At 43.6% G+C, this 23,836-nt stretch overlaps 1 protein-coding gene across 1 annotated transcript in view; it reads left to right on the top strand.

The window, feature by feature from the left end:
• The window catches only part of MEGF11 (multiple EGF like domains 11), an 80,899-nt gene extending 57,353 nt beyond the window's left edge, over positions 1-23,546 (top strand). The window contains exons 11-23 of the mRNA XM_031949347.1: positions 1,076-1,204; positions 2,230-2,358; positions 3,330-3,458; positions 4,927-5,055; positions 6,147-6,380; positions 9,048-9,163; positions 12,399-12,465; positions 13,339-13,440; positions 16,997-17,053; positions 18,593-18,640; positions 18,737-18,775; positions 22,477-22,683; positions 23,386-23,546. Coding sequence (XP_031805207.1) covers positions 1,076-1,204; positions 2,230-2,358; positions 3,330-3,458; positions 4,927-5,055; positions 6,147-6,380; positions 9,048-9,163; positions 12,399-12,465; positions 13,339-13,440; positions 16,997-17,053; positions 18,593-18,640; positions 18,737-18,775; positions 22,477-22,683; positions 23,386-23,546 — 1,547 coding nt within the window. The remainder of the gene's footprint in view (positions 1-1,075; positions 1,205-2,229; positions 2,359-3,329; positions 3,459-4,926; positions 5,056-6,146; positions 6,381-9,047; positions 9,164-12,398; positions 12,466-13,338; positions 13,441-16,996; positions 17,054-18,592; positions 18,641-18,736; positions 18,776-22,476; positions 22,684-23,385) is intronic.
• The last annotated feature ends 290 nt before the right edge of the window (positions 23,547-23,836 follow it).

Raw genomic sequence — 23,836 nt, forward strand, 5'->3', positions numbered from 1 at the left:
ATATAATAGTTTGCTTCCGTTTGGGTTTCACCTTTTGATTCTTTATAGAGGAAGCATGGGGTAGGTGGAAAGGATTGCTGAAGCAAGAGGACCTGGTTCTTTTTCCAGTTCTGCCATTTGCTTGTTTTATGTTCTTGAGCAAGTTCTACTTGACCCTTCTGGGCCTCATCTATGGAATGGAAGAGTTGGTCTAGCTAAGTCCTTCTAGCTTAAGAGTTCTGGGATTCCAAACATCACAGAAGGGGCTGGGCAGCAGACGCTGATGCTGATAGCAGATCTCTCTTGCCCTCCCTTGGGAAGTGAAGCTTTTTTTAAACTTTCCTCTCCAACAGTTCCCACATCCATCCCGAGTCTGGTAACCAGGTTTCCTGAGTATGTATGGAAAGGCCAGAGCAGATCAATAAATCACCCACCAGGGTCATGATAGAGAGTCCCAAGGGGCAGAGGGGAGAGGTTAGTGACATAGGAAGTGGGTATGGGAAAGTACTAACTCTAAGGCAGGATTCAGGTGGGATGGTAGTAGGAAAGCTGCTTCTTCCAATCCTTCACCATTAGATTCTGGGAATTGATTATGTGGCATGAAAATCTACCTTGTATTTTTTTTTTTTACATTTGTATAGATAAATGGTTATTTCCTGATAGAATGTAAATTTTTTGAGGGTAGAGACTTTTATTTTTCGTTGTATCCCTGGCACCCAAACCAGTGCCTGAATATTGTAGATGCTTAATAAATGCTTGTTCACTGATTGACGAGTACACTGAATTCACCAACGATGATTTTGATGGATGTGAAGGACCATGATGGCAGGGTGGGGACTGACGGGTGGGAAGGTGATGGCGATGATGATGGGAGAGAACAACAGCGGGGGCACTGATGAATATGGTGGTGATGGGAATGAGAACGAGCATTTCTTTGATCCCAACAAGGAAGGGAACGGGTGTGTATTGGGGGAGAAGGTCAGGAAGATACTGTTTGTGGCCTGGTCATCACAGATGGCTGAATTTTATAAGGCTTTGGGCTCGTGGCTAGGAGTAGGGCGAGATGAGGTCAGTCACAACTCTGTGTGCTCTGCAGTGTGTGCTGGAGGAAGATTTGGGAAGGACTGTGCTCAGCACTGTTCGTGCTCCAACAATGGAACTTGCAATCCTATTGATGGCTCCTGCCAATGCTTCCCTGGCTGGATCGGCAAGGACTGTACCCAAGGTAAGCTGTTCCGGGCCCTTCTCCTTCACTATTTAGCAATGATTGCTACCCATCCAGTAAGCCTCAAGCCACTGTCCTACTGCCCCCAAAGGCATAGCCTCCTGCCACAGCCCCAGATTTCCTTTTGAAGTCACATTCATTTTGCCTGGATTTGAGGAAGCCCTAATTTCGGTTCATCTCCCATTAGCACCTCTGTCTCCCCTGAGTTTGGGATCTGGGAATAGGATCCTGAGCACATTGAGAGGGAGCTGGGAAAAACCCCAGGCACACAGCCAACCAGAAGGGAAGTACAAAGGCTTCCTTTGGATTGGGGGATCATCTTCATTAGTCAGTTATTCTGTTATAGGGTCCTAGACTGTTTTTGTTTGTCCTTCGTTCTCGGAGGGGACCATGCCATCAAGGAGGTAATGCCAGGACATGCAAGGGAATTAAACATGGAGCAGAGAGGGACCTAGAACATCATCTTGTCTACCCCGATTCATGTTACAGTTAGGGCAGTGAAGCCCAGTGCTTTGCTCAAAGTCACAGGGAGAGTGAGACAGGATTTGAATCCAGGTCCCCTAGATGGAAAACTCTGCTCCCCATTCCTTGGTAGTTCAGAACAAAAGTTACTCCATCCTCAAAGAGCTCTACTCTGGAACCCCCCCAACCTGGAGTGATTCCTCAATGGGGTGGAGGTGAGGGCAAAGCCGGTGCTCAGACACACAGAAGTCACAGAAGAATAACACCCACACAACGGGAGGGCACATGGACCCAATGACTTCAGAAGCAATCGGGGGATGAGGAACGCACCGGGCCAAACGGGACACACGAGTCTCAGCAGCTTTCTGGGAGGGCAGTTTGAAGCTGGGGCTCGGAGGAGATGGTGTGGCTTGGCAGAAGGGCCAGGGGAGGCATTCTGGGTACAGATCATTTGGGAAGAAGTGAAGATATGGAGGTTGGTTTAGCCCCTTCTGTCCGAGGGGACACTCGCTCCCCATCCTCACACTCTCTAACATTCTTGCCTCCCTCCATCTTTTTGACAGCCTGCCCACCAGGGTTCTGGGGCCCTGCCTGCTTCCACACCTGCAACTGTCACAATGGGGCCGGGTGCAGTGCAGACGATGGGGCCTGTCGGTGCACCCCAGGCTGGACAGGGCTCTTCTGCTCACAGCGTAAGCTTGGCCTACCTCTGGGAATGACATGCTGCACTCTGCTGGACAGAGCCGGGCACCTCCCAGCACCAGCTGAGAGGGGGGAAGAGAGGGCCGGGAGGAGAGCCTGGGTTTGGGAGAGCCCAGTTGGGGAGGCACCTTGAGGGAAGAGACATCAGCCTTTGCCCGAGTCCCTCCCTCCCCCTATCCTTTCACAGCCCATTCTGTCCCTGGAAACTTTCTGATATGCCCCAGCTTTTCCACCAACCATTCTGGAAATCCATCCCCCCACACCAGAGCAGAGGATTTCTTTGACATTGGGCGCTGATAGAAATAAAAACCCATAGGGACCTCCTATGGGAGGGAGGTAGAAGCTGGGGGAGATTGCATGGGAAGATTGAAAGATGAGTTTTCTGGTCAGGATTTTTGACTCAAAACCACATTACCTGAGTGGCTGATTTCACTTTATTTCACATTAAGGACACCAGGATCCAACATGTTAGACAAGATTCAGCTAAAGTTATATAGAGAGAGCCAATTCAAGTTAGCCCCTTTTCTCTTCCCTTTGCCACCACATCCCCTTTAGCAAAGTCTCGGATTACAAGCCATGTGATCATGAGCAAAGTATAGATAAGGTCAAAGATTTAGATCTCCAAGGACTTTCATTTAGGTCAGCCCTCTCATTTCATAGATGACCAGATCTCACCTGACTCCTAGAGAGGTAAGGTGCCTGCTTGAGGGCACAAAGGGTATGGTAAGTGATTTGAATTAATGTCCTCAGACTCAAAATCTAGTTTTTTCCCCACAAAAACCTGGTTATCCCTCTTTGGTCACTCCCATTCCCATAACATCTATGAAAGGACTCTATAATCTGTATTATTCATATTCATGGGTTTAGGATGAGATCCGACAGGTTCCTCTATTCCCTGACCCCCGGGGAGAGGTAAGACCAAGGCTAGTGGTAACTGTTGGGGCTGGGGGTGTTTTTCCAGGTTGTCCCACAGCATTTTACGGGAAGGACTGTGGACATGTGTGCCAGTGCCAGAACGGCGCCGACTGCGACCACATCAGTGGCAAGTGCTCCTGCCGGACTGGCTTTACAGGACGGCAGTGTGAACAGAGTAAGCTGGCCCAGCCCCCCGGGTGCCATCCCTGGAGGAGGGAGGGCTTGGGCCCCTCAGGTCCTTCCAACAACCTGCTAGATCCCCACTCCATCTGAGCTCTGCTCATCTCTGATGCTCTCCCCACCCATCCCTACCTGGGTGGAGGAAGAGACTGAACTTTACAAATAACCACCAAAATCACCTTTTACCATGGTTGCTGATCTCTGGTGCCTGATTACCAGGATCTGCAGAACCCTGCTTCAGTGAAGCCTTTGAAGAATGGCTGAAACTCAGGGGAGATGTTGGGATGCATCCTGCTCTCAAGCCCTGCTAAAGCTCGCCATTCTAGCTCAAAAATACCCCTCCCTTTCTGTCAGCCCTCAGAATTAGGGCATATATCTGGGCCCACCACTGCAGGACAGGTGAGAGGGACATGGCCCTACAGATGTTCTTATTGGTCTGATAAAGGTCAGTCATTAGCTGGAGGCTCTCAGCCTTCTGGTTCTTCAGAGCAAACTCTTTAACAGAATAATTTCCTGCTTTGTGAGGAAGGAAGGGAGAGGCCTGTGTTCACTCCCAGGGGTAGGTGGAAGGGGGCCTTCAGCTCAAATTGCTGCCTACATGGGCCCCAGGAGTTACTTACTTTCTGAGCACACTATCCCAGCCCTGGTTGGTGTGGACAAGTAAGAGACAGGCTGGCATTCAGGTGTGATATGGCAGGGATGGGACTAAAGGAAACTGAGGAGTACAAAACTCAGTTATTAGGGTGGGTGAATCTGCAAAGTTCAAGGCATTCCTTCCCAGGCCAGTTCCCACAGTTTGGAACTTGATAGATGCGGTTAGAATCAGGTTTGGACAGAGAAGCATCTTAGTCACAGAATTCTTATTTTGTGAAAGAGATCAGGGAGTGTTTCCCACATTGTCATACAAAGTAGAGGGGTATAATGTTACAGAGGCAGAATAACTGTGAACCCTAGGAGAGTATCACTCTCACACACACCCTCAATCACCCAGTATACAAGCTCTGGAGCTTTGCTTCCTTATCTGTTAGCTTTGTAGCTGAAGCCCAGTTAATGATATGCTTAGACTCCTTCCCTGGGGATCTTAAGGTATAGATAGTCCAGGCTAGAGAGAGATGTGATAAACTGCAATAAACCTCATGAAGAATTTGTCTTTGAGGTACCTCTGAGGACAGAGGATCATAGATCTGGAGTTGAAGTGATCTCAAAGATTACCTGACCCAACCCCCCTACATTTTACAAATAAGGAAACTGAGGTCCAGAGTTCAGTGACTTGCCCCAAGTCACACAGCTAATAGAAGTGAGATTTGAAATTATGTCCTGTCTCCCTATTTAGTGCTTTGCCTGCTGGGCCACACTGGTCTGGCCTCCCATCCCTTGTCCCCAGTCCCTGCTCCTTTGAATGTGTCTGGGTAGAGGAGGAAGGAGGAGAGATGTCTGTTTTAACAATTCTGTCTGTGCTATAGAGTGTTCCCCAGGAACCTTTGGCTATGGGTGTCAGCAGCTGTGTGAGTGTATGAACAATGCCACCTGTGACCATGTCACTGGCACCTGCTATTGCAGCCAGGGTTTCAAAGGCATCAGGTGTGACCAAGGTAAGACAGACTACATGGTCCCGCAACATAAGGCATGGAGAAGGGAGGGCCGGGAGAAGCTTCTAGATTGCAGGAAGTGTCCTAGTTTAAGGTAGAAGGACAGAGAAAATCCCAGGAATTGACAAAGTTGGGAAGGGGAAGAGATGTCTTAGATTTGGTCATAGGGAAAGAAAAGAGGGTTCAAGATAGAAGGTAGGTCAAGGCCTGTTACAGCTAACACTTAGAGAAGTTTCTAATTTGAAATGACTGAAAGTCCTTGATCTCTGGTTCTGTTATAAAACTTAGTATTTATTTAAGGTGCAAGAAGCAGCTAAACTGAGTGTTCTATGGAGCAAATAGAAAACTATACATAGGGTGACACCAGCATCACAGATAATCTTCTGCTTTGCCCTTCTAGGGCAAATTAAATGCCAAAGTTATAGTTTGGGGATTGAAAGGTAATCCCACTGAACTCATAATCACATTCCATTCTCCATTATCTGTGCAACAACAGAGTTGAAGGACATTTTTGTTTGGATTGGGGAATATAAGGAATTTTTAATGGGATGGTTTACCTTCCTCATCATGTTTCACTCATGATTTCTTTCTTTCTTGAACAAGAGGAGTCTCAGAAGCTCCTGTGGATAATAAGGGATGAAATATTTGCCACAAAAAAGCCAGAGTGATAATCCAAATGAATAAAAAAGAGCTGACTCTTCTTTCCAGAACTGTGATAAATAACTCTTGCTTTTCTTATCATTCTTAATACTTTTCAAATGACTTTCATTTCTGACTCATTTGATTCTTAAAATATTCCAAAGATGTAGGAAGGATAAGTAAATCACCCCCCCTTTTTCTTGAACAGATAAGGAAATAGAGGCCTAGAGAAATAAAACAGCCCATTCAGGTTCACATAGTCTTTGTGTGGCAGGTCAAGATAGGGTTCCTTGTCTCTTGCCTCCAGATAGAGAATTTAGCTAATGATGTTTAAAAGAGGAAGATGATTTTAGTGAGGAAACGAGTGGTATTTATAACTCAGGTTGGGGATGTTGGAAATATAGTGTAGGAATCCTGTCCTGAGGGCTCCTCCCCACACACTTTGCCCCCACCAGCTGCCCTGATGATGGAAGAGCTGAACCCCTACACCAAGATCAGCCCAGCCCTGGGTTCAGAGAAGCACTCGGTGGGGGCCGTCATTGGGATCGTCCTGCTGCTCCTGGTCATCGTGGCCCTGCTGAGCCTGTTTGCTTGGCACCGGCAGAGACAGAAGGAGAAAGGCAACGACATGCCTCGGGTCTCCTACACGCCAGCCATGAGAATGACCAGCACTGACTATTCGCTGTCAGGTAAGGACTGTCCAGGACACACAAAGATAGAGGGCCTTCCCAAGACCCTGCACACTCCACAAACCCAGAGAGGGAACTTCACTTCGCAGAGTCCTCCCAAGGTCAGGTTTTGGGAGCTGCCTTAAGAGAAACTAGTCTCTCCAAAGTTTTTCAGAGATACTAAACCAAAGGACTGGGGTGATCCAGACTGTTGCAATTCTGTTATCAGTTTCCTCCCAAGAACTTGCATCTTGTGATTATGCTCCAGAAGGAGGAGTTGAGACAGACATTCCAGGAAGGAGGGAGGAGGAAGAGGAAGAATACTGGAGCCCGTAGCCTTGAATGTCAGGAAGGGCTGTTTTGAATTCTCCTTCCCTTTTCATCCTAATGCCCCTAAACAATTGCCTTCTACAGAGGTTGGCCAGCCAAGCCCCTCTCCCCACTTCCCTGAGGCTAGATCACAGGGCAAAGCCTCCATACACCCTTACTCCTCCCACTCTATAGCCCTGGAAAGGGAGGGGGACAAGGAAGTGTCCTCAAAGGCTCTCCATCATACTTTTTTTTAATGGTCTTTGGAGAATCCCAGCACTAATTTGAAGCTTCTAGAATAAATGCTCCTCTGAATGGTGAGCATAATATTAAACCTACTTGAGAAGAGACAGAACCTAATACTGATTATGGGAAGAGATTACTTCAACTGGATTGCCTCTGCCCATGGAGTTAACTAGTTCCTCTTATCTGTATTCCTGATTTCCCCAATCACCCTTGTGCTTTTGTTGTAGTTGATGGGTGGGGAGAACTGAAGGAACAGACAGAACAGGGAAGGAGAGTTTGAGAGATCAAGGTATATTTGGCCAGGAAAGTATAGAAATCTGATCAAGTACATTTAGAAGATTAGAAAAAGGTGTGGGGTACTTAAGCATTAGAGAGAATTGGATAGTGGGCCTGCTTTGACCTCCAAAGATCATGCACCCAAACTTAAGAGGGAAAAAAAAAAGCTGACTTATGTAATTTTTTTTTGATCCAATTAATATAGAAATTATCCCAACTTGTTCCCACTTTTCCCAGACCCTCCCTGCCTTTTTCCCCTTGTGTTTTCATTCTCTGCCCCCAATTCCTTGGTATCTCCTCTAGTGTCTTTTCAACCCTATCTCCTCCCCCCATGCCTCTCCAACTTCTGCTTCTTTTGCTCCTATTTTTGCCTTCTAACTCCCGTCCCTGTTCCTGAGTCTGTCTTCCTTCATTATATATATACCCCACTCCCAGCAGGGCAGTCAGCTAAGACATGGGAGAGTATGTATTCAAAGCTCTGCTTTTTCATTCTAAATTCACTGAAGCAAACTTCCACAAGATGTCAGCAGAGTCAAGAACACCCCCCATTTTCCACTCTGGGACACCACAGAGCCGTCACAACTTCCCATTGTAGCTCTACAAATCAGGAGGTGTGCTTGTCCTCCCCCCCACTATGCCTGCTGCTCTGTTGCCTTCTCCCATTGATTGCACCCTGCAGCAGTTATCCATGAGAATGTGTCAGATGCACCTCTGTTCCGTAACCTGGCTACTGACGAATGTGGGTCCCTTTACTATTCAGCCAGAGCAGGATAGAAAAGCAAGAGTTGGGAGTTGAGGTTTAGGATCTGATATTGTACCCTCGGAGGCAGGATGGCATGGTGAGTAAAGGGCTGGCTTTTGCACTCAAGCAAATCTGGAGTTGTCTTCCTCTGAAATATTAGCAGTGTGACCACAGGCAAGTGTCATGTAAGACCTCAGGGCCACTAGATAACCCTGCTGATCTGTATCGATGTCTTTTAGGAGAGTTCTTCTGCTGGGACTTTGTTGATGAATTCCCAGGTTTAGGGGGGAAAAATTTTGTGGCTTTTTTGTGCTACTATTCCTATTCTTTACACCTCAGCTTCTTAAATTGTGTGGGGTCTTATAACTGAATGTGGGGGGGTCACAAAATTGGCTTACTATCAGCAAATGTTTGATCTGTATAACCTATTTTATGTAGCTATATCCCCAGAGCCACATAAAAACTCTTGGGCAAAAAGGTGGTGTGAATAAAAAATGTTTAAGAAGCCCCGTTTTAGACAGTCAAGGATCGTCTTTCTTTCTGAAGGGGTGTGGCAGTTTCTCCCACTTCTCATCAGAACCAGGGTAGGGGGAACTCTTAAAACATGAGATCATTTGTGATGGGCAGGAAAGAGGAGGGAAGAAAAAAGGTTGGGTTGAATCTATCCGTGTATGCTCTTCCTCCTGGGGACAAAGGTTCTCCCCAACATAGCAAGGGATCATTCAGACACCTGTAATCGACCATTAGTGCCACATTCTCTTTGGTTTTGGGTAAAGAGGGCTGTTTCTGAAGCAATCTCCTGAGTCGAGTTGATATTAGAACTTGCAAGCTCATTTGTCATTCCTTCAGGATGCCAAACTCCACAAGTAATCCCAGTGTCATCTTCTACTCTGGGTAGACCAGTCCTGGTGTCCAAAGGACGCATTCTGAAGGGGGAGAGGGAGGGTCTCTATAAAATGTCCTTTTGGGACATTCAGGAGCTTGGAGAAATATTGGGGGCTGGCTAAGTTTACGAGGCACTCTCGGGTCCTCCCCAAGCCATGTTTTGTGCTATGGGGTGTGTCCCTGGGCTAGGGGGTTGGGGGTGTTTGTGTGACACCTTGTTCTCTTCCCAGATGTGTCTCAAAGTAGCAGCCATGGTCAGTGCTTTTCCAACCCCAGCTACCACGCTCTGGCATGTGGGGTGCCTTCCGAAACAGTCAGTAATTTGGACAGGAACAGCTCCACTAAGGTACCTGTCATCAGATTTCCACTTATCCTGCAACTTACCCAGTCTAGCTCCTCTTTCTTTTAGAAAATTCCCCAGAGCTGCTCTCTTTTGGGCTACATGTGGGCAAAAAGTACAGGCAATACTTCTACATGAACCAACATGTCACAGGTTACAATAGCTGGTTAGCTGTGTTGATTGGAGCACCACGATAACAAATTTCAAATAAGCTGGGCTCAAACTTTGTTCCCCAACCCGTTTGTATAACCAAAAGGATAGGGTAAGAATATAAATAGCTAAGTGCAAATCCATCCCCACTAGATGGGGATGAACAATGTAAACATTGCAAAGTTCATTCCTTAATGGATTATCTTGTTTGTACACAATAGATAGCTTAATAATTGGCTTAGTGATATATCTGCAGTGGTCACATAATCCTTCATAATATTTTTCAAAGTGCTTTCAAATTCATTATGACTTTAGATTCTCAGTCTCTCAGTGAGGCAGGCAAGATGAAAGAATCCTTATCTACATTTTACAGATGAGGAAAAATGAGATCTAGGATGAAAGTCACATAAGCTTATTGGCAGATTGAAACCCAGGTCTTTTTAACTCTTATTTTCATGTTCTTTCTACAAAACCTTGCCATTTCTACAAATCTCTTGAGGCTTGACAAATTACTTTAAGTTCCTGACTACTACAACATGTGGCAGGTAACTAGCCAATGTTGTAACTTCACATTAGTGTTGATAGGATCCTAACCCAGAATAAACAATTCCATGAAGCTCCCCAAGGAATCAGTCACCCCTCCATCAGTCCCTTTGATGACGAAGAATGGCATCTTGCTTCTGCTTACATCAGAGGATGCCATCTGACCTCTATTAGCCTGTAACAGGGAAACCAAAATAGTGGCAGGGGAGGAGAGCTTCCTAGACATCCCACCTTCCTTTACATGGCTCATCCCCAAGTAAATTTTGAACACCATGATATGACATTAGAAAAGCTGCCCTCTGTACACATACCCTCTCATCCCCAGCCATTCACATGTAGGCCTAATTCCCTTCTGCACACGCTCTCTTGCACATGTATCTCTTTGTATGATGGATATAATCACATATGCATATGCTTGAATGTCCATTTCTTGAACAAGCACACATTCTCTCCACAGAGAATATATACACTTCTACACACAGTCCCCAAAGATACACACCTTCACAAATGCTTTCTTTGGACATACAAAAACACTTTTCCCTTATATCAGCCCCTTACATTTATATGGTACTTTATTGGTTTGTGAAACTGGCACTTCTTTCATCACAGTAGAATATCCTAATTCTCCCAGAGGTAAACATGACAGGTATTATTACCACCATCTATAGAAGAGGAACTCAAGCTAGCAGATCAAGATGGGGAAAAACAAAAAACCAAATAACTGGCCCATAATCCAACATGGCAATTCAAGTACTTCTCCATCTTTATTGCCATACCATCCCTTATTTTCTTCATCCACATTAATTCTGGCATATTGTTGAGATAACAACTTCAGTACAGTTGCAGATGGGTTCTCAGGCCCTAATTCTGTCTCCTAATCCTAGTTTCTTGTGATTCCTCCTCATAGCTGGCTTCCATAAGAGAGGTCCTGGGTTTCAACCTCAGCTTTATTACACACCAGTCAGGTGATCTTGGCCAAGGCACTTCCCCTTTTATAGCCATAAGTTTCCTAATCTATAAAAGGAAGGTATTGGACTAAATAACTTCCAAGTCTTTTAGCTCTAAACACATGATGTCAAATCAGTGTGCCAAATGACAATCCTACAGGAAAGTGATGTTAAGGGATCAAATGGCTTCTAATGCTCTTCCCAGCTCAAAGGTTTACCTGCTTGGAGAAGATCCAAGTCATAGACCCTTGGAAGTGGGACAATTAGAAGTACCTATGGTTTACCCACAAAGCATGGATGCAGGAATCAAACCCACATCTCTCCCTCTTACAACAGTCTTTTTTCTCTCTGGGAACATGCGCGCGCGCGCGCTCATACACACACACCTAATACAAACACAGTAGAAGTTGATAGTAACCATTTGAAGAAAAGCCTTGGACCTCCATAGTCATCTTGATGTTTTTTCTCAGATGACCTTGCCATGGAGAAATTGACCCATCCCAGAAGCTCTGGCCCAGTGTCTATGGTGCCACTCCAGTTGTACCTCAAATCTAGAGTTGAGTTCCCTCCAAGCCACTGATAAGAGTCTTCATTTCCTTACCTGTGAAATGAGGAGGGTTGAGTCTCATAATGTTTTGAAATTTTCAAAAGGAGGATCTACATGAGGCAGTATGCTGTAATGACTAGAGAATTAGGAAGAATTTAATCCCATTTCAGATACCTTAATAGCTGTGTGACCCTGGATGGACAGGTCATTCACTCAAGCTCTCTAAGTTTGTTTCCTCATGTTACACAGATAATAGTGTACACACACACCTACACATTGGTTGTGAGGGTCTGATGAGATATAATGGCTGAACATATGTCAGCTTTAAAAGCACTATATAAATGTAAATTATCTTTATCATCATCTGAAAGGGAGACTCCTGAACATCAGAATAATTTATTTAGCACTGCAGCCTCTACCAATTGCTCACTCCCATCAATCCCTTCTCTCTGCTTTTATTTGAAAGTGGCTCTTTGAGGGAAGCCCAGGCTCTGTGGTAGATGAAAGGCTTCATCATAGTTAAATAAAGCAGAGAAGGCACTGATGGCATTTAGAATGACCCAGACTTTCCTACTAAGAGACAAATAATTAAAATAGATAAAAGTGTATTTCCCTAATTTGTTCCTGTAGTTGTTTCTCAGTAGAAGCATGATGCATAGGCCATGTCACAGTGACTTCTCAGCAAGAACCACTGTGGCTCCAATTCTTCAAACCAAATAGCCCTCTCTCAACTCTCCAGAATAGGCCCTGAGAATGTTTTTCTCTGCTTCCTCTGTAGGGAATGGGAATGTCAGGCAAGCACAATCATACTGGATTATCTAAGTCCTTCCTTGCCTTCCCCTGCCCCTAAACCACACTTGCCAGCATTTCTCCCATTCTCACCATTAGTGGAATTTGTTCCATGTCTTCAAACATAGAGTAACCAGGGTGGGCAGAGGCTATTTTATTGGGTCTGGGATTTGAGGGAAAGGGGACAAGGGACTTGGTGTCCTTGAGGGAAGGGGTGGGGATCTGGATAACTCAGTGTTAACCCAGTCTCCTGCTTTCCAAACAGCTCAGTAACAAATCCCTTGACAGAGATACGTCTGGGTGGACACCTTACAGCTATGTGAACGTGCTAGGTCAGTAAACATGCCCAGCCTCAGCTTTTACCCCAGGGCCCAGCCTCAGCTTTCAAGTCCTATGCCATTATCCTCTGAAAGGCTCTTGGGATCTAATCTTCCTTCTCCCAGAACTCCTTCCAACAGGACTCTTATATTGGCAGAACTTTGGGCTGCTTCTCTTTTCTTTGTCCTAAGGTAAATGACATAAATCAGGCATTTGCCCCCAGCATATGATATGCCTTTTCTGGGAAGGGCATGTTGCTGAAAACCTGAAGTAGAGGAAGGAGATTGTGGGGGGAGCAGTAAGAACAGTCTATGGCAAAATGGCCTATGATTTCCTTCAGAGAGGAGAAAGACCCACGGCTCCTTCCTTAGATCCTAATAAAAACTGAATTTTTAAAATTCCAATGGGCAGGATTGAGACATATGTAAATATATACAAGGTTTTTCCCTAAATCACAGTGAGGATCCTAAATCTGTAAGGTCAGACAACTCTGTCTCCACTTGGGCTAAATGCCACTGGATAGGAGCACTGTTCCCTGGAAAAGGGGAAGCTAGTAGAGAGGGAAAGCCTTTTACTTGTGGCCTGCAAGAGGATGGGTACCATTTTCAAAATGCCCCCCTTTTGTCTCTTGCCCTTGATAATTTCCCCCTCTTCCTGCTGGTCACTTTGTCTCTGCCTGTTCCCAAGCCGCTTCCCTCTTAAAGCACCAAAGTTTATCACCAGCCACCCTCTCCCCTATAGTGGACAGTGACGGGAACAAAGCCATCTTAAGTGTCTATGATCAGGCCTCCCTTGGAGTGTCTCCATTATCTCTCCCCAAACCCTATGTGTCTCATACCGTAGGGGCTCTGGGAATAATGGCTCCTCCCTGTCATTCCTCTCACTAGACTCCCATTTCCAGATCAGTGCCCTGGAGGCCAGGTACCCGCCCGAGGACTTCTACATTGAACTTAGACACCTTGGCTGCCCCGCTGAGCCAAACACACCAGGTCAGATCCCATTCCACTTTGCCTACCTTTTATCTCATTCCACCAAGCCCCAAGATGGAGCTCTCTCTCTTCCCACACATCCTTTGCTGAATACCATACCATGGACCAATCGTTTCTAAGCAAGTGTGCCCTATGCCTTCACCTCTTTCCCCTCTCCCCCCAATTCTGGTTCCTGATTGTTCAATGTGGCCAGTTCTTCTATGCAACTTGGAAAACTAGCCAGGATACTCATAGTAAAGGTCTTGAGGTGTGGCAATGGAGAGAAGAGGTACTAATGATCAATACTATTACTTATCAATATAGCATCTAAAGCACATATTTCATTCTAGGATGCCTTCTTGTCATTACCCAGCATGCTCTTGGGTCTTATTACCCCTGCCCCCCGTCCTGCACTCCAAGTTGATATGAGTTCATAAAATATAAAATTCACACGAATATGAAGATGAATTAAACATAATAAGGATGATAAAGCACATGATAATTTCCAAAGCCAAAGAAAGGCTTTGGGGTTTGTGTTTTTTTGTTCCTGTCCATTAGCATGGATAGTTGAGATTTGGTTATCAATCTATGGCTCTCAGGATCCTGAAGGAGTGCCCCAGACCCACTGCCACCTGGAGTGCCTGCCTTGCCCACTAGATGCAAAGTATAGTTTTTGATAGTGGTGCTCTCATCCCCATGCCTGTCACCTTAAGGCCACAGGGAGATTGTGGCTCAAATAAGAGAACAGGACTAGGGTCTCACTGACCTTATGTTCATCATCATTAAAATAATCATAAATTATCCATCATCCTTAACAAATATTCATAAGGCATACAAGAATAATGTGCTCCAGAACTAGTAACCTGGGAAAGAAAGGAAGAAGAGGATAATCATATTCACTAAAATAAGAGAGGTGGGAGAAACTGGGGAGCCTAGGAATAAACAAGTCAGAAGTAATGCTGAAGAAGGCATAGGGGACATCTATGTGAACACATTCTCAGCAAAGCATCCCATAGAGCCTTCACTGAACTGGAGTCAGGTTCTATATAGCACGAAATAATAGAGCCTCAGATTGTGGTTTCTGGATTTCAGGTCCTAGGAAGATGTAGTTTGACACCAAATACAGAAAATTCAGTCCCATGGTCAGCTCAGAGGAATAGAGGGTTTTGATTTTATTCCTCTGAGCAAGATCCCCAACAGACATAGGTACACGTGTAAATATCCCCCAGTGCATGTGTGTGCACACACACACAAATATATTTTAAGGTTTACAAAGGGTCTTACTTTAGCTCATTTGATTGAGTTAATTGATTGATTGATTGATTAATTGATTGAGTTAGCTCATTTGATCTTCACAACAACTCTATGAGTTAGGTGCAAAAAGCTGGTTGCAAGTTCCTAGGCCCACTGCTCTATCTCAATATATCTAAGATTTGTCTCAATGCAAACCCACCCAGCTTAAACTTAAAGGGAGACCAATTCTGGCTTTCTTTTCTAGGAAATGCTAAGAAACAGCAAAAAACAATGACCTGGTAATCAAGACTTACAACCCAAATTCCTAATAAATTTTCATTTTTGTCTTATATTGCTGGTTCTTGGCAGGAGTGATATTAGATTATGTTTATGATTGACCAGGATGGCAGACTGCTTTAAGGCACAATTTCCATAGCATCCACTCACAAATAATCTGTGCTGTAATAGAAAGAAAACGGAAGAAGCCAAGACATCCAGGTTTTAGGACCAAAATGCTTTACCCTTTAAACTTTCTGCGTTTCAGTATTCTTTACAAAAGGCAAAAGTCATCCCTGACATAAGCACAAGCACTGCCATTAAATGAACCACGTTCAACTCAATCCTGGTTCTTGTAGATAGAAATACTGCAGATAGAAATACTTTTGAGTTGGCAACATCAGCTAAGATAGAATTGTTCTTCAAAACTGCGTTTGCAGTCCTGATTTCCCAGCAGTTGGCAAATAAGAAACACCTTCAGATGGCCCTCATTCTTCTCATCACCACCAAAGCCTTGGGATAGGGTGGAGAAAAAGTTTCTTCATTCTTCGCTGAGAACCACCAGGTTATTCCAAGACTAAACCACATACCTGCAGGGAACAAGGGTCTAAAAGTCCAGTTTTCAGGTTATAAGTAGAGAAAAACTCAAAGGAAGATCTTCAATAAGATTTCAGAAATCTAGAGTCATAGTTGGCAAATAGCCCACTTTAATTACCTTAGAATACTTTGGAAAGAGTGCCCACTAGTAATGTTGGGAAATAATGCCTAAAAAACAATGCTATCAGATACTTCTTTGTTGCAAGGGGCCTCCCAGCTTTGAGGGCCCCAGAACTTTAAAACAAAGATATCTTCACAATAAATCTAGAAGTAGAAAACAATTCAGTTTGAAAGCCAAAGGAAGAGCAGGAAGAATCATATTGGAAGGAATGGTGAGGAAAGACAGCCACCTCTCAAATCTCCTTTTTTACTTTCCTGAGGGTAGTGGTTGGGCTTGTCTGAAATGGGGTTGGAATGGCGCCAGGGCAAAGGATTAAGCTGGTCACCTCTCTGGGCTTCTTCTCATAAACAATACCACTGGGTACTTAACAGCTTGTCCACATAAGGGAGGTGACCAAGTTATATAGATGGGAATGCTGAGTTTTTAGTGATGAAACCTGTTTGAGATCTTGTCAGCAAAGGTAAGAGTAAAGATAGAAAGATTTAGATTGTGATCTACTTAGGTTTTCACAGTTAAAGTCATGCAACACTCTGGCCTTCATTCTGAAACATGGTACTTAACTAGAGCAGTCAGAAACCATCAAGATATATGCAATGACTTTTTATATCCAAATACTGCCTCCGGACATGGGAGGTGAGGGCTATCACAGGAGAGCCCTAGGAAAGATCATCATTATCCTCAACTCAAGCTCAGGGCCTAAAATCTCACAGGTATTAGTCACATCTGCTTAAGAACTGAGGAGCCCAACCAAAGTTCAAACCAGAAGCACAATCATCCTTACAATTAATAAGGACTACTCTTTTTTTTCCATAACCAACTCTCAATTACTCATTAATGGAGAATCCAAAGTAGACCATAGACAAGAGATAGCCATTTAGCTAAAAAACACCCACTTTTAGGTGACCTGTGTCAATCCAGGCTCTTCAATAATAAACAGAGTCTGGGGCAGGTAGAACCCAGGTTAGTATCTGGCCCCTGTGCGTGCATGGATGCATGAAATCTGTCTGCTTTCATAACAAATCTATGTGACTTTGGCTTATCCATGCCTTTTCCTTCCTCCTTCCTCCCCTCCTCATTAGCATGGCTAATTGAGAGCTGGCTCTGCTTCTTTTCATGGCTGAAGCAATTAATTTTAGGAGATGGAAATTTTCTACCATGAAACAGTTCTATCAGAAACACTTTAGTCATGGGGGAAATATAGGAATTAGGGGTGGAGAAGGAGTGGTGACTGCCCTCTGGCAGGTAAGAGAGAGGGAACAAGTGAACCATCTGCTACCCATTACCCTTAATACTCCTCACTTATACTATTTCTTTCTTTTCCCGTTCTATGTTTTTTTTTCCCCCCTGCAGGTGCTTGTGGGATGGATAGACGTCAAAACACATATATCATGGAGAAAGGTTTCAAAGGTAGAGTATCCGATGCCTGATGTGCCATTAGCAAAGAATTTAGCTGGATTAACACTACAGACCAGACATGGCCAGAAGTTCCTCAAACCTCAGAGAAATCGGCACATCTAAAAAAATAATCCACAACATCCTGGTTCTGGGGTAATTCTACCCAGAAGGAGCAAATGTAATAATTCATTTTTTTTTTAAATTTCAGTTAGTTATATCTGCTTAGCAAACTCTTTGTGGGTTATTTTTATAGGTACCAACCAAATGACTACAAAAATGTAGAATGCCTTTATATCCAAACAATTAGTGTGAGCTAAATCAATGAAAAATTTGAAATAAAGTCAATCTATCTGCGCCCCAGAGGCTTCCTGTCTTGAGCTAGAAAGAATTACCTTTTACCCATCAAGGTATGAGAAATGAAAATTATAAATCCTTAACATCCAAAAGGAGCCCAATTCTCTCCCCTTCCTTGAACAAAGAATCTGTGTCCAGTAACCAAAACAAATCTTTATCAAAAGGAAAAAAGATGAGAAGTTCCAGCTGTGCCCTGGGCTTTCAGTCAAGCATTTATGTGGCAGACAGGCATTATGCCAGAAAAATACAAAGGAGATAATCTTTACCTATAGAAGCCCCCAGATTTCTAGGGCAGAGGAACATATGGAACAAATTTTAAATCAGAAATATTTTTCTTCCTCTCCTGAGAAAACTTTGTTCTCTTGGTGTTATCTAGTGATTTTTCAGAATTAGTGATAATTTGCTTTCTTTGGTGTAAAATAAAGGTGATATTATACTACCTATCTCAGGGGGTTGAGCTTAAGACAAATAAGATAATGCAAGTAAAGTACTTTGTACACACCAAGTGCTATATAAATGCAAGTAACCTTGACAAAAATCTCCACTTATTCCTTAATGATGTGGAATCAAAAAAGACGCATAGTTCACTTCTTGCCTTAGACGTGTTTTAGCTGGGTGACTTTGACCAAATCACCTGACCCTTTGTCTGCCAGTAGAATGAGGGGTTGGACTTAATAACCTTTACAGCTCCTGTGAGCCACAACCAACAGCACAACTTTCAGCACTAGTTGGGCTGCAACAAGGAATTTGCCCCAAGGCACTGAGGGAACTGCAACCGAACTTAGCACCTAGTTTATAAGAATAATTAGCTAAAATAGGAAGCTACCAGATGGCAGAGCTTCTTCTCCTTAGCAGAGTTCCTCCTAAGCCTGGCCTTCCCCTGCCTGGACTCCACAACAACAAAGCTGTAATGTCCTGGGATCTCCATTCATGGATTTCCTCCCTTCACTCAATTTGTTCTGGATAAACTGATTTTAGGGTACAGTTTAATATTATTTGCTCCAGGCATCAAAACTGCTAGTTACAACTCTGATGTCAAAGATTTGGGTTGATGCAATATTAACATAAATTCGCGCTTTGCATTTTACAAGGGCTCTAAACTGTCTAGTAGTTATGAAGTCAGGGCTACAATATGCTATTTCTATAAGACCACATGCTTACTTGTCCATTTCATTCTCTCATGCTTTTTGAATGAAGCCATTCAAACAGGATGTCCACAAGCTCTCATGGGCTGCATTACAACAGGTAATACTATAAACAAATTGGACCACTCATGGAAAGAGGCTGAAACAAGTCTAGACATATTGTTAATGGAGAAAACTTTCGTTTTGTTTTTATCAGAGTTCCCCAAGACTTCACACCAGAGAACATTTAAAATAGGTAATACATTCATAAACCTCCAAACTTTTAACACCAACAGGGCTAAGAAAATCAAAGACATTCCTTTTTCCATGAGGTGATGATCAAAGAGATGAAAAGTTTTTGAAAATACCATCTATGTAATAATCGGATGATCTAATGTGTTTTACAGAATGAAAATACATTCTAGTCACTAGAGAATTCGGTTTTGTTATCATGGATATATATTCAGAGACAAAAGTAGCTATATAGGAGATATAATAGGGTTTGAGAATGAAGACCTAAATGCAAATACTATAGAAAAAAAAAAAGGTGAGGGGAAGGGAAGGGAGAGTAAGGAAAAGAAGATTCCAGAGTCCCAGACCTTAAAGTATTATTTGAGACATGAAATGAACAGTGAACCAAAAACCCAAGCACTTACACTAATCACAGACCCTGGAAAAAATACAATAATGCTTAAAATTTTTGGACAAGTTTCTCCTCAAAACCAGCCCACATTCTGTCTCGAAGTGTTTCTATGCTTCCATCTAAATATCGCCACAGCACCACGGTCCATCTGTTACCCTTTCTTACTACTCCTCACTCTTCTATTTCTTGGGTATTTTGAGCTAGCTACCAACATAACTATGGTAATTCCAATTCCTTCTGATTTTATGCTCCCAAACACTCACCATACCTTCTTTGTTTCCACCCACCTCTCTTCCCCCAACAGTGACTTTACCACATTCTAGTTACCCAGGCAGTCACTGGTTTCTCTTTCGATTTCTTCAACATGCTCCAAATGAAATCCTTGGTCCAGCTCTCTATCTCTGTTTGATTCCAAATGATTCTCATTTCTTCTCCTCCTGGCATAAATTCTCACCATTTCCTTCATGCAAAGCTCTTTTCATTTTGTCCAAGAACCTTGTTCCTGGGACCTGCTTCTCCCTTAACTTCTACCAGCATGTTTCCCACCCCAATCCTATCTAAATCCTTCCTCAAAATGTTGCAACAGGTATACCCGCAGGGCCAAGATTGCTGTTCTGGGGGAAACACTCATCAATTGCAGGGCCAGGACAGTTCCCTCCTCTGATTCCTTCTTCCTCTCATAAGAAATGGATGCCATGCTTGGAAAGAAGGCATATGGTCAGGTTATAACAGCAGTAATGGGAGCAGAGAGAGAGATTTTGATCCACAGCTCTAGGACTAATTTTACTGGTACTTGGTTTTCCCCAAGTATTTGAAATGGGGAAGAGCACCCGGGCTTCATTTATTCCCAGTGTTTGCATCGATTATGCACCTTCTTATTAACCAAGCACTCTGCATCACAAGATATCACAACCCATTTCTCACCCCAGGAGAGGGCCAGGCTAGCAGCATTGATAATAAGTCAGAGCCAGTCTCAAAATGCCTCAAGGTGGAGACCTGGGGATACTTGAGGAAGTATTTTTAAACAGCTGTTTATTTAATCATATAGATGGGCAAGATGGTGACTCAGCAAAGGAAAAGGGACAGCTCCTACTTTTTCCTTGCCCCCTGCCTCCTCTCCTGGCTTGTTACAGCTCCATACTCACAGTGGGGAGATTTGGTATACCTTTTAGTCTTCACACTTTTCTGATGGCCTCTTTCTATAGGCAGGATGAAGGGGGATGGGGGATAAGAAGAATGTAGACACAAAAGATCAGGGAAACTGCTACAGCTTTTTGTTTCTGATCACAAAGACCAAGAAATCCAGCTTTCTAATATAATGAATAAGAGTGCCTCAGGCCGCCTGGAGCAGAATAGTTTATTCTAGTATACCTAGAGCTAATTACCACCTATACTTTAGATGACTGAAACCATTTCAAGTCTCCTTCCTCAAGCTTAAAAGAAAAACAAGCAAAAACCTGCATCTCCTCTTATAGGAGGAAGTGAAATCAAAATGAATAGCTTTGTTTTGTAGTGGGGAGGTAAGGTGGCTCATTCATTAGGCAAGAATTTCAAGACTGACCTATCTTTAGATCATATGACTTACATGGGTTTGTTTCATTAATCTTTTACATTTTCCTAGGACACCTGAAAGTGCAAAAAAAAAAAAAAAAAAAAAAGGGACAGCTGGCTTCCCTCCTGAAGTCTTTTAGCCACAGCACAAAATTTTCTGATTTATTTTGTTTTCTGATTCTTGAGGAACAGATTTGTCTAAAACCTCATGTATCTTGTCACTTGCACTGCTGAAGTTTGGGGATATGCTTAGCTAAAAAAACAAATAAAAGTAAGGGAATGTTCCAGGAGAAAATGTTCTTCCTTTCTTTGGCAACTACTATTGAAAGTAAGCCAAGTCAATGAAATAAATAGCCATGTGTCATGTAACTGTGGTCTCAGCTGAATTGTAAACACACCCTTTACCTGTCATCAGAGATACCTGCACTAGAACCAACAGAATTAGGAAAGAGAGGATCTCATTTGTGAATACCATGGAAACCTTCAACAGGGTTGGGGTGAGAAGAAGGATGGCTACCAAGTAGTAGCTTTGGTGAGGACGACCATCTTGCTCAAGTTGCTACAGTTTGAGCAAATAGCTATTCACAATGTGGCCTGTCCCCTTCAGGTCAAGGAAGGAAAAATCCTTGGATAAGTCCAAGGGCACAGGCTGTCATCCACATATTCATACAACTGGGGGGGGGGGGGGGGGGGGGGGGGTCTCTTGGGTACTACCCCTCAGTATTGCCCCCACTATCAGTACTCCTAAGCTCTAGGGGGAAAAGTTATGTGTATTAACTACTATACTGAGCAGAGTGATATAAAAGCAGGAGGATCACAAAACCAATTTATTGTTCTAGTCAGGGGTTCGTAATGATTTTTAGATCACAAACTCTCTTGGATAATCTGATGAAGCCTAATGTTTTTAAATACCTAAAAGAAAATATGTGGGATTAAAAAGAAAATCCATTATAAAGAAATAATTATGAAAAGGAAAAAAAGTTCATAGACCCTAGGTTAAGAACCCTTGAATCTAGTTCAACCCTCTCATTTTATAGATGGGGAAACTGAAGCTACAAGGAGGAAAGTGATTTGCCTTTTAAGATCACACAGGTAGGTAAACAGGCAGAGGCGGGATTCCAGCCCCAGTGGGAATCACTGTCCAAGGCTCCTCATGGAGCAGTTGGCCTCCTCCTTCCCCAATTCATACAAACAACAAGTCGGCTCCCAGAATATTCCTTTCCTCCCCATGTAATGGAGTCACTCTAGGTGGCAGAATGGAAAAAGCACTGTTCTGTGGTCAGATTTTGGGTTCAAATCCTGCCTCTGAAATTTCCTGCTTGTGTCATCATAGGCAAGTCTCTTTGGACCTCACTTTCCTCATCTGTAAAAGGAAGTCCCTTCTGGCTCACATGTAACCATATGGTTTTTCTTCTCTTTCCTATAAAATTGGCCCTGAGAGGTCTCCTAGCTTAGATGTTAGAGAGACTGCCTGCCCCCCTTCCTCCCCCCTCTCAGTTGATGGTGTAAGGGGAGAGAACAACCAAGTCTACTTGGGAAAGTAAAATCCAAACCCAGTATGTGGGTCTGCCCTGGCTGTGACTTGAGGACAGTGATCTTCATGTGGCTTCCTCCAAACATTTAAAAATGTCCCTAATAAGTGCCTTTTCATCTCCTCTAGTGAATTACTTTTTCAGAAGACAGGTTGGATTTGGGGACTTTAGTTTTTTGCATGTTTTTCTGCTTATAACTTTTAAATGATAAGAGTCCTTCTTCTTCTGCAGATTACGCAAAAGAATCCGTAAGCAGTTCGAGTACGTGTTCTCTCAACAGCAGTGAAAACCCCTACGCCACCATCAAGGATCCACCCCTCCTTCCCTGCAAGCCCCCAGAGAGCAGCTATGTAGAGATGAAGTCACCTGCTCACAGGGATTCTCCATACACAGACATGCCCTCCTTGTCGACATCTAATAAAAATATATATGAAGTTGGTAGGTGTCTTAAATAACTCTGAAATGCAGTGCATAAACTGAAGTAGCGATAAGGCCCCCTAATCATCCCCCTCCTCTTTGGGAGGGGAGAGGATAAGAGAACTTAGCCCACTATTCCAGCACCTTACCTCCCAGGCCTGCCCCTTCTCTCCTGGGCCAATACTACTCTCAAAAACACTATGATTTGAATGCAACATAATAAGTATGTATAATGGGGGAAATGTGTTCCCCTAGCAATTTGTGGAAGTTTTCAACTCAAATTCATTACTAATCTGAGTGACCAGATGTTTCTCTTTACATCTGAATAAAGATTTGTAAATGATCCATGCAGTTATGTTAAGGTTTCACCTTCACCTGATAAATTCACCAGTCCTTAGTTTCATGTCTAATGACCTCAGGCTGTGGTTCCATCAGCTTGGGAGGACTGATTGACAAAAACCCCATCTTCAGTATTTTAGATCTTTAGGATGGGATTCAGACTTGGCATTATTACAACACACTCTAGATAGAGTACCCAACACGATGACAAAGTCTCATTTCTAACTCCAATACTTTGATTTACAAAATAGCTAACATTGACATGAATGTGACAACCTCTAATTCCCTCCCTTAGCCTGCGTTAAAATAATCCTTCCTCTTCTTCCCCCAAGAGGCAATCAAAGCTAATCTGTTCTCTGAACTCATTTTTCACTATATCCTTAGAACCCACAGTCAGTGTGGTCCAAGAAGGCCGTGGTCATAGCGCCAGCTATATCCAGAATCCATACGACCTACCTAGGAACAGCCATATTCCTGGTCATTATGACCTCCTCCCAATAAGACAGAGTCCTGCCCATGGACCCTCTCAGGACAAACAATCTTAAAAAGGGATAAACACGCTTGCGATGTGCTGTACTGGACACATACTCTGATTCACTGAAAGAAGACAATCCTTTGACTTGAAATAATGGTAAACAAGGAACACTGGTATACACCAACTCCTGCTGCATGATCGCTTTTTACACTCTCCACCTAGGACTAAGAGCAACTTCCAAAGAGACTGGAATAACTGTCCAATGAAGCTCTTTCTATGGTCCACCCCCAAAATAATACAACACTCTGGACTGTGTTGTAACAACACTTTACAAGATGAGTCAACACCAGCTGTACAGAC

Source organism: Sarcophilus harrisii, chromosome 2 (genome assembly GCF_902635505.1).
Source record: "Sarcophilus harrisii chromosome 2, mSarHar1.11, whole genome shotgun sequence".
Taxonomy (NCBI): domain Eukaryota; kingdom Metazoa; phylum Chordata; class Mammalia; order Dasyuromorphia; family Dasyuridae; genus Sarcophilus; species Sarcophilus harrisii.